Source organism: Benincasa hispida, chromosome 3 (genome assembly GCF_009727055.1).
Source record: "Benincasa hispida cultivar B227 chromosome 3, ASM972705v1, whole genome shotgun sequence".
In the NCBI taxonomy this organism is placed as follows: Eukaryota; Viridiplantae; Streptophyta; class Magnoliopsida; order Cucurbitales; family Cucurbitaceae; genus Benincasa; species Benincasa hispida.
Window position 1 is genome coordinate 25,323,064 of NC_052351.1, and position 10,833 is coordinate 25,333,896.

At 37.1% G+C, this 10,833-nt stretch overlaps 1 protein-coding gene across 1 annotated transcript; it reads right to left on the reverse strand.

Annotated features, from left to right (window-relative positions):
* Nucleotides 1-383: 383 nt before the first annotated feature.
* On the reverse strand, nucleotides 384-10,580 carry LOC120074467 (glutathione hydrolase 1-like). Its single transcript, XM_039027599.1, has 7 exons — nucleotides 10,436-10,580; nucleotides 8,121-8,443; nucleotides 7,165-7,680; nucleotides 1,557-1,792; nucleotides 1,126-1,390; nucleotides 888-1,025; nucleotides 384-742 (listed from the first exon to the last, which is right to left on the reverse strand). The coding sequence occupies exons 1-7, from the start codon at nucleotides 10,524-10,526 to the stop codon at nucleotides 443-445; spliced, it is 1,869 nt and encodes a 622-aa protein (XP_038883527.1). The 5' UTR covers nucleotides 10,527-10,580; the 3' UTR covers nucleotides 384-442.
* Between the last annotated feature and the right edge of the window lie 253 nt (nucleotides 10,581-10,833).

The following is a 10,833-nucleotide window of genomic DNA, read 5'->3' on the forward strand; positions in this document are numbered from 1 at the left end:
AATGGTTAAATTTCTTCAAGTCTTGGAAACCAATTGCTAGAATTTCAGGTCATTGACTTCCATCTGTGTTTATTTATGTCATTTTCTAGGTCGTATTGAGCAACTTCTCCAATGACGTTCAAATAAAAATATGATTTGGAGAGCTTCCCCCCTATTTTGGTCTTATATTTGGGAGGTTTCTTTTTGTTTGGTTATGGGGTTGGCTCACAATTTAGAAAGATATATTTTTTAGTTCATTTGCTAAATTTGTGTGTGTAGTGTGTAACATAAGAAGTATTTTCTGCATAACTTTATTTCTGTTTAGACTTAGAGTTGTAATCCTATGTCAAAATGAGCATCCCCTCCACTTCTAAACATTGTTTTATTTAATACAATGACATAATTATTTTTTCCATATTGAAGCGAAGTGTTCCAACAACGTCTCTTTAAGACATTAGAGAAATCATTCAGCTAACATTTCTTCATCATTGGAAGTTGTTAAAGACATCCAAGAATTCACAATCTCAAAGCCAGCAGGAGCCCCACCCTTCCTGGGATCACTTACTGCCACAAGTTTCCCCACGCCACTACCTTGTCTCAATGAGCTAAAACTTTGAACAATGAACTGACAAACTGCCCCTCCACGAATCCCTTCTAAGACATGACCCTTTTTAGCAAGGGATGCCCTTGTTTTAGCAGGAACTTCAAAATGGTCCCCAAACACATTGGTCCAGTTCTCATAGTTCAAAATGTTTGGAATCAGCTGTTTGTTTCACCCAAAAATGTATTAGTTCCAAAGTTCATATTTCACACTTTCCAAATGACTAATCTATTAGTGTAACAATGTCTAGATTAGATGAATTGATAGGAAAGTATTACAAGACGGATTGGAGAAGGAGCACGCGAACCTGATGATAAGCTTTGGGAGCCATCACAGATGAGAAAGGATCCATTCCTTTTGCAAAATGATTCAACAAAACCTCTGTTACTCCAGCAATGATGAAGCCTCCTCCACTTGCACCAACCACAGCTTTCAATTGACCATCCTGTAGATGATGATTTTTCACAAAAATCTTCAATTATAGGACAGATTTAGAGCTATTAACATTTTGGAATTCAAGTTGAGAAATTAGAACGAAACAAAACCTTCAGGACAATAGTAGGAGACATGGATGATAATGGCCTTTTCCCTGGCCTAATGAAATTGGCTGGTGCTGGTCGAAGTTTATGAGCAGAAACATTACCAGGGACAGAAAAATCATCCATTTGATTGTTCAGGACTATTCCAGTACTCGGGGAGAGTATCTGTGCTCCAAAATAGTGGTTCACGGTGGTAGTCATCGAGACAGTATTCCGTTCTCCATCGACTACAGACAAGTGACTAGTGCCATGATCATTGATTGGATTCCATCTGTTAGAAACATAATCCATGTTACCAAGAGACTCAACTCAAAGATAGAAAGTGGAGATGAAAGAGGAAGTACTTGGAAACGTTTTACACAGATATGCTAGAAAAGAAAAGGAAATACTAATGAGGAAAAGTAAAGTAATATAACCACCCATGAAGGAGCACCAACCTTGTGCCGTAATGGCTTGGATCAAAAGTCCTGTTATCATCGATGGTTTTCTTTAATTGTTGAGCAAATTTGGGCGAGAGCATGTCAGAAAGAACTTGTGAGACATTGTAGAACTCAGGGTCGCCGAGGTTCGTCCTTACAGCAACTACATGTTTCATTGCTTCAATCTTCCGATGGATACCAAGAGGGCCTAAGATCCCTGAAGGTAGTTTATATTGAGCTAGAATATTAAGCATCTGCAGTAGAATGTGGTGTTACTAACAAAATAAACTTTTAACAAAACTACTAATCAAGACAACAAACTGACAGACCCCCAATTATTAAGAGATACGTGAGGAAAAGAAATAAAAGAGGAGAATTAAATGTAAATGGCTGAGAGATATGTGAATAAAATTAGTTATGGGCTGTGAGTACTTTTGTGGGGCTCATGAGCAAAAATTCGATTAGTTACAAGAAAGATTATTTAGGGGAGTGAAGGGGTTAGATGGGGATATCTTTTGTATTGTATTACAAATGCTTTATGAGCTTGTAGAGGGAGGAAGTCTCGGCTTCCTTGGCAACTTTTACCAAAAAGGAGAATAGATAATTTGGGTTCTATCATTTTGGTATCAGAGCCTTCGTTCCTTGGGGAATGGTGAAGAAGATGAAAGCTAGAATGTCTACTCTCGAAAAACAATTGATCCTATTATAGATTGGTATGGAGACTAGGATGGATCAACGATTCGTCGAAAGCAGCAAATGGCGGAAAAATCCATGGCAGCAAGATTGGAAGCTTTGGGAAAGACTATGGAGCAAAAAATGGTGCATGTGCTAGAAGCATGGTCAAGAAGAGGGGGAACTCCAGGCGATAATGGGAACTCGAGTTCGTCAGAACGTATAGTGACAGATAAAAGAAAACAATCGGTGAATGAGGAGGGTGAGAAAAAAGGGAGCCTGTCGGAAAAGGAGAGAGGGGACGTACTTCTGTTTGATATGAGACTAAGAAAGCTTGAAATCCCGATTTTCAAAGGCCAGGTGGAAGACGACCCACTTGGGTGGTTTCACTGAGTAGAGCCTTACTTTGTTGTTAATCGACTATCGAAGAAAGATAAAATTGAGGTGGCAGTATTATGCCTGGAAAGAGAGGCGCTCAAATGGAATCAATGGGAAGAGGAACGGACGTCGATGGACACTTGAGCCAAGTTCAAGAAGTAGCTACTATTTTGCTTCCTGCCAGTGAAAGAGGAGGATCGACGAACTCAATTTCCTACCCTAAAGCAAGACGGAATAGAGCTTATCGGCGTCGCTTTGAGCAAATGTTGGGACCTCTGAAGGATATGTTTGATGAAACGTTGGAGAGCAAATTTGTAAGTGGGCTCAAAGAAGACATTCAGGTTGAGATGAGGATGTTAAAACTTATAGGGATCAAGGAAAAGATGAGGATGACCCAATTAATTGAAGATACAGAGGAGGCCTAGAAGAAGAAATGGGAAGGGGGAAGCCCAAGCCCATCTAAAGTCACTGGCTCCACTACCACATCGGATACTAGTCCAACTTTGGGTCAGAAAAATTCCAGCAACCTGACGACCCGAACCATCTCCCTTAACCCTAGTCAAAGTGCGACTACCCCCTCAAACTTAGTGACTCTGCGTGATGTAAATGGAAAGTCTGCCTTCAAGCAATTATCCGATAGTGAAATGCAAAACCGGAGAGATAAGGGCTTATGTTACTGATGTGATGAAAAATACACTCCAGGTCATTATTGCAAAAGGAAGGAACTAAACTTATTAGTTCACCACGACAAAGAAGAGGAAGAGTTAACTACCTAGGGGAACAAAGTGATTGAGGAAATCGAAGAAATTCCACCTGCTACCTTGGAGACGTTGGTGATGGATTCTACTAAAGATGAAGTTGCTAAGCTATCACTAAATTCATTGACCGGAATCGGCTCTCTATGGACCGTCAAGCTAAGGGGCATGTTAGGAGACAAAAATGTGGTGGTGTTAATTGATAGTGGAGTGTTCCATAATTTCATCGATGAGGAGCTGGTAACGACATCAAGCTATTGCAATCACCTACATCTAGCTATGGCAATATGTTGGGCACGGGGAACTTCGTTCGAACAACCAAAATTTGTAAAGTGGTACCGAATCTCCCTAATCTGATTATGATTAATGATTTCTTTCCTTTGCCTTTAGGGAACGCTGATGTGGTTTTGGATGTCCAATGGTTCATGACTTTGGGACGAGTCGAATGTGACTAGAATACATCCAAAATGGATTTCCAAATTGGCAAATGGAAGGTGCACCTCAAAGGAGACAAAAGCCTGGTAAAATCACAAGTCTCCTTTAAATCCATGCTGAAATTTGTGAAAGAAGGGGGCCAAGGAATTTTCCTAGAATTGAATACGATAAAAACTCAACTAGAGGGAGAATCCCACACCTTGACCTAGATAATAGCTACCACGAAATCCAGGAGGTCCTACAGAAATATTGATCAATGTTCTAGCCCATTGAAGGACTCCCACCTACGCGGCATCACGACCATTCAATTGAATTAAAGTAAGGGGAAGGACCAATAAATGTGTGCCCATATCATTATCCACATTTCCAAAAGGATGAAATTGAATGATTAGTAGAAGAGATGTTAACGACGGGGTCATACAGTCGAGCACTAGCCTATTTTCTAGCTCAGACTTATTGGCTAAAAAGAAAGACGGTAGCTAGAGGTTTTGTGTTGATTACAGAGAATTCAACCAGGTAACGATGACAGACAATTATCCAATACCAGTGATTGATGAGCTACTGGATAAACTTGCTAGAACCACGTATTTTCAAAGGTGGATCTAAAATTTGGGTATCACTAAATACGAGTAGCACCGAAGGATGTCCACAAAATGGCATTTCGAACCCATGACGGTCACTACGGGTTCTTGGTCATGCCATTTGGATTGAGAAACACCCCTTCAACGTTCCGATCGGTAATGAATGATATTTTATGTCCCTATTTACGTAAATTTGTATTGGTATTCTTTGATGATATACTGGTTTATAGTTCATCTGCTCATGACCATGTACATCATTTGTCTTTTGTGCTGCAAGTATTGGTGGAAAATTAGCTAGCGGCTAACTTTAAAAAATGCACCTTTGCAGCTTAAAGAATTGAATAGCTAGGCCACGTAATCTCGACGGATGGAGTCACAATTGATCCCTCAAAGATAGAGTCTATGGTGTAGTGGCCAACACCCTCATCGATTAAGCAGTTGAGAGGCTTCCTCGGGATAACTGGATATTATCGAAAGTTAGTGGCTAACTATGGCTCAATTGCATTCCCACTTACACAACAACCCAATAAAGATAAATTTAACTGGAACGAGGAAGCCTAAAGAGCTTTTGATACTTTAAAGCAAGCTATGACGGAGATTCCTGTCTGGGGTTGCCAGACTTCAAATAACCGTTTGTGGTTGAGACATATGCATCGGAGGTAAGCGTAGGGGCCGTCTTAGTGCAGTAGGATTGTCCATCGGCTTATTACAACCATGCTTTGCCATTAACACATCGACTAAAGGCAGTATATGAGTGCGAGTTAATCGCCATCATTTTGGCCATTCAAAAGTGGAGGTCTTATTTACTAGGTCGTCGATTCACGGTGCGCACGGATTAGAAAAGCCTTAAGTTCCTATTAGAGCAATGTATAATCGTCGATGAGTATCAGAAGTGAGTGGCGAAACTGATCAGGTATGATTTTGTGATTGAATATAAAAAGGTGCTGGAAAATTCTGCAGTAGATGCATTATCTCGAATGCCAACAGTAATGGAACTAAGTTTGTTGAGCATTGTGGATGGTATTAACCTAATAGTCTTCACCAGTTAGGTCGATCAAGACGACGAACTATGGAGGATTCGAGAAGCTATTCAAGCTGGAAATCCATACCCTCAAGGATACTCTTTGAAAGGGGAGTTATTACTATACAAACAAAGATTCGTGTTGCCTCCTTCATCACCGACAATTCCCCCACTACTTCAAGAATTCCATAACAACCCGGTAGGAGGCCATAGTGGAACAGTGAAAATGTATCAACACCTCAAGAAAGAATTTTTTTGGAAAGGAAAGAAAGCTCGAGTACATGATTTTGTGGGCAATTTCTTGGTTTGTCAACAAGCTAAGTGTCAACGAGCTAGTATTTGTCTTCAGCACCAGCGGGATTATTCCATCCTTTTCCTATACCGGAGCTGATTTAGAACAACATTAACATGGATTTCATTGATGGATTACCAAAATTAGAAGGGTACAACTCCATCATGGTAATGGTTGATCGATTGTTGAAATATGCTCATTTTATCGCACTCCGACATCCCTTTACAATAACCACGGTGGCAGGGGTGTTCCTTCGGGAAATAGTAAGATTACATGGTGTACCAAGAAGCATCGTGTCAGAAAGAGACAAGGTGTTCACGAGCCTATTCTGGGAAGAGTTATTTACAATGATGGGAACTTAATTAAAGCGACAGTATGTCGTAACACCCACAAATCGATGGCCAGGAAAAAGTAGTCAATCGTGGGTTGGAGGCTTATCTACGTTGTTTTACCATGGAAACACTAACTAAATGGTCAAAGTGGCTAGCCTGGGTAGAATATAACTACAATACTTCCTACCATACATTTATAAAGAAATCACCATATGAGGTGGTGTATGGCCGCCACGTACCCCCATTGGTATCGTATGAAGCAGGGATTGCTGTGGTGGGGGAAGTGGACATGCTATGGAAAGATAAAGATGCCATGTTAAAGCAGCTGAAGGTCACACTAGAAGCAACACAACAATGCATGAAATCCCTTACGGATGCTAAAAGATGAGAGGTAGAATTTGAAATTTCTAATTGGGCATACATCAAGCTCAAACCTTATCGCTAAAGCTCTCTGTTTATCCAAAAATACTTGAAGTTCTCTCCTCGTTTCTTTGGCCCTTTCCAAATCATTGAAAAAGTTGGTCCGGTGGCATACAAGCTCGGACTTCCCACTCATGTAGGTATTCACCTAGTGTTCCATGTGTCCCAATTATAGAAGGCAATCGACACATTGATACCTAGGATCGCGACTCCTCCAATGTGGTAGAAAGATGGACAATTGCACCCACATTCGGTTACTGTTTTAGGTGTGCGAGAGGTCGGTACATTGGTTGTATCCCCAACTAATTTTAAAGTCCTAATGCAATGGAATGACATGCCTCCAAAGGAAGCGATGTGGGAAAATGGCCTGCAGATCAAAGAGTAATTCCCCTAATTTCACCTCGAGGACTAGGTGGTTTTTTGGAGGGCAAGTAGTGATAGACCCCCAATTATTAAGAGATATGTGAGAAAAAGAAATAAAAGAGGGAAACTAAATGTAAATGGCTGAGAGATATGGGAATAAAATTAGTTATGGGCTATGAGTGATTTTGTAGGGCCATGAGGAAAGATTCGGTTAGTTACAAGAAAGATTATTTAGGAGAGTGAAGGGGTTAGCTAGGGATATCTTTTGCATTGTATTGCGAATGCTCTATGAGCTTATAGAGGGAGGAAGTCTCGGGTTCCTTGGCAACTTTTGTTAAATGGATATATAAATAATTTGGGTTCTATCACAAACTTACAAGGATCACTCCAGAACCTCCTGAAGGAGGAGGTATAGTGATTATCTCGAGACCCATCATATGGGATAAGATAGGGACTCTTATTTTAACTCGATAACTTTGCAAGTCCTTCATTGACAGTAACCCTTCAAGCTTCCTAATGTCTCTAATCATGTCAATTCCGATTGAACCATTATAGAAGACCTCGACACCAAACCTAGAAATAGTTCTTAGAGTTTTTGCCAGTTTCTTGTTGTAAACAATATCTCCGTGATTCAACAATTTTCCATTTGATGTTAATAAGTTCCTAAGTCCTTCATCTCTAAAGATCCCTGATTCTGTTTTAACCATCTGCATATGAAAGTTTGGAGATATATTGAACCCCAAACGAGCAAGGCGTTCAGCTGGTTGAACAAGCCTTGCCCATGGAAGCTTTCCATGTTGTTTCCAAGCTTCGTGAAGTCCTGCAAGTTCCCCTGGAACGGCAACTGAAAGGGCCCCAACTACTTTTGATGCGACATTGTCATCATACATATTCTGTATATGAATGTAAGGAGGTTTATTAGACTGATTGATTGATTCATCAAGTTGTGTACAACCAACATATTACAATTTATCATTCATCAGACTTTTAAGCCTATATGTTCATGTAAAGAAGTATTCTAAAAATCTTAATGGATCAGATTGATGATGAAAGATATAAGGTCTTAACACATTCACTACAACCATATTTCTTGGTTTCTATCCCCATTTTGGTTCAAAAGCCTTAGCCACAAGAATAAAGTCTTTGTAATTTAATTTTTAACCATGAACTACTTAACTAACGTTATTTAATGCCTCTGTGCACTGTAAAACATTTGAACTTCATAGATGAATGAACAATATGAGTTTTTTTACAACAATAAAATGAGCAAGATTATAGGTGAATTGAGAAATCAGACAAAGTAAAGGAACAAGTGGAGTACAATTTACAGAACCTCAGAAGCTAGGAAAGGTGCAGTCTCCCTCATATCGAAAACCTGAGACTTTCCACTGGTTGATCTGAACAACATAAAAGCTCCTCCACCAATGCCACTCGATGCTGGACTAACAACCCCTAGGCAGAGAGCCGCAGCCACTGTAGCATCAATGACATGTCCTCCTTCACGGAGAACATCCACACCAATTTTGGAACATCGACGGTCATCGGTGGCAACTGCACCATGGCTTGCGACAATAACTTCGGGCCGAGCTATGGAGGTAGGAATCAGCAGCACGATAGAAACAAGAACATAATTAAGCCAACACATGAGCATTATTGCTGTAGCCAGAAATGAAAACAAGTATGAATTTCTTAGTGAATACTATTAAGTATTAATCAATTTGATATCTAAAAAAGGATAAGTAAGTCATCAATAGCAGCATAAACATTGGCAGTTTCTTGTTGGTCAAACTATGTTTAAAGATAACACAAAAAAAAAAAAAAGATTTAAATTTTGTTTTAGTTTTTAAAACAGCTCATTTGTTGAGGATAGAATCTCTATAAATATTATTTTGGTACCTATAAAACGCAAAACATTTCTGGAGGAAATGCTTATTGAACTAGATCGAATTCTATCATAGTTTAGTAAAGAGTATCCATTATCATTCCAAAAATGGAAGGTTCCAAATGTCTATTAGATATAAAGCATATAGGATATAGCCCATGAGAATTGATCAATCAAATAGTTAATGATGTTTTTTAGAAAATGTCCCTATGACTATTCATTAATTTAAAAATTGATTTGATATAATTTGGATTTGTATTAAATATTTGTTTTTATTAATTTGAATGAATATAAATTATATTATTTTTATATATTATTTCCTCAACAAAACAATGTGTATTAATTTAAGATTTTTTATAAAATAAATATTAATTTAAATTTGAATTTGGATATCTTTCTAGAAAAAAAGCAACTATGATATAACTAAGAAAAAAGATATAATGAAGAGTGACATATATGAAGATACGTAAAAAAAAAAAAAAAAAAGTAGGAAGATAATGTCATCAAGTTAGAAATTACTTGATAAACTCGAAGTTGTCAAAAACTCTTAAAGATGCCTGCAAGAGCATCCTAAGATACTCGAATACTTCTAGATATTTATGCATCTTATATTATTGCAACACTAATGTGATAATCTAAATGCTAATCTATGAGAGTCTTTGATTCACATAAAACAAATGACTTCGTATTGGTAATTTCAAAGGTAACTTATTTGAAAAGAACTCTTCATATTTTTCACCCACAGCTCTCTCACCTCTCTCAAAATTGACCCATCTAGTAATCCAAAAGATCCGTTAAAATTCCAATAAAAATAACGCCCTTCTCTCTCTTTCTCAAAAGAAAAAAAAGGGAAAAAACTGTTTTTCACCCCAACATAAGCATGAATGAAAGAGATATAATACCCACACAGTCACATGAATACATAAGTTCAAAGTAGTGTAAATATCAATTTATACTAATGAACTTTCGAGGTTGTATCAATTTAAATCATAAATTAATAATTATATTAATTTAAATTCTAAACTTTGAGAGTGGTATCGTTTTAAACCTTGAATTTTGAGAATTCTATCAATTTAAACCCCAAACTAATAGTTGTATTCATTTGAACTCTGAACTTTCATATATATATCAATTTAAACCATTAATTTTGGAAGTTGTATCATTAAATCCTGAACTTTCATAAGAGTATCTAAATAAAGCATAATGAAGGGTTTAAATTGATACAATTATGAAAGTTTAGGGTTTAAATTGATATAATTATTAGCTTGAGGTTTAAATTAATATATTTATGAAAGTTCAGAGTTTAAATTGACACAATTATTAGCTTAACGTTTAAATTGATACATTTATGAAACTTCATACTTTAAATTAATACCATTATTAATTTAGAGTTTAAATTGATACAATTCCCAAAATTCAGAGATATAAATCGATATTTGTCCTTCAAACTATAATCTTCCTAAAACTTTTGATCTTCTTATGACTTTAAATTAAATTTTAAAACATTTCATTTGCTCATTTTATTACTATATATCTATGTATAGATCTAGATTTAAACCAAATAGTTCATCATAATTTATTTTCGATCGAGGATATTGGAAACTAAAGTGTCTGGTTTTCTTTCTAGCTCCTCTAATTGTTTTAGCTAAAGATGTTGGATGATCATTTGTGAAGATATATTGACCAAATTCCATCTCATGAGAAGAAAAGAAATTGTTTAATTAAAAAAGCATTCCAATTATAGCTGAAGAAGGGTTTATAAATACCTCTTTTAGGCTCATTTTGTTGACTTTCTTGTAATACTTTGTAATCTTCTTTGAAGTAATAAGAACTGTTCCAAGAAATAATCCAAACCATTTTCTCAAGTCTTCTTCTCACTCTCAAGTACTTCTTGATTTGATTTTCATCTTTTCCTTCATTTTCCTGTCAAATGATTTTACAATAAAAGAGAGAGAGACACCTAACATAACAAATGTGCAAACTAAGTGTTTGTAATTTTTGGTTGAAGGACAAGTGTCTAAAGAAATTTGACAACACATCATTGCCATTCATTTATTTTCTTTACACTAGTCTTGGCTTTCATTACTATTCCATTTTTGTTTGTTAATGTCTTTATTAATGCTTTGTACACTATTATGGTTGGATGCATAATGACATGATCACT

What these genes read in the sequence shown, in the direction of transcription:
- LOC120074467 (XM_039027599.1), bottom strand. Translation starts at nt 10,526, where the DNA reads ATGGTTTGGATTATTTCTTGGAACAGTTCTTATTACTTCAAAGAAGAT. An exon ending in GAGGTTCTGGAGTGATCCTT is followed by an intron (nt 1,793 to 7,164) that starts GTAAGTTTGTGA and finishes ATTCTACTGCAG; the next exon opens with ATGCTTAATATTCTAGCTCA. An exon ending in CTCCTACTATTGTCCTGAAG is followed by an intron (nt 1,026 to 1,125) that starts GTTTTGTTTCGT and finishes CATCATCTACAG; the next exon opens with GATGGTCAATTGAAAGCTGT.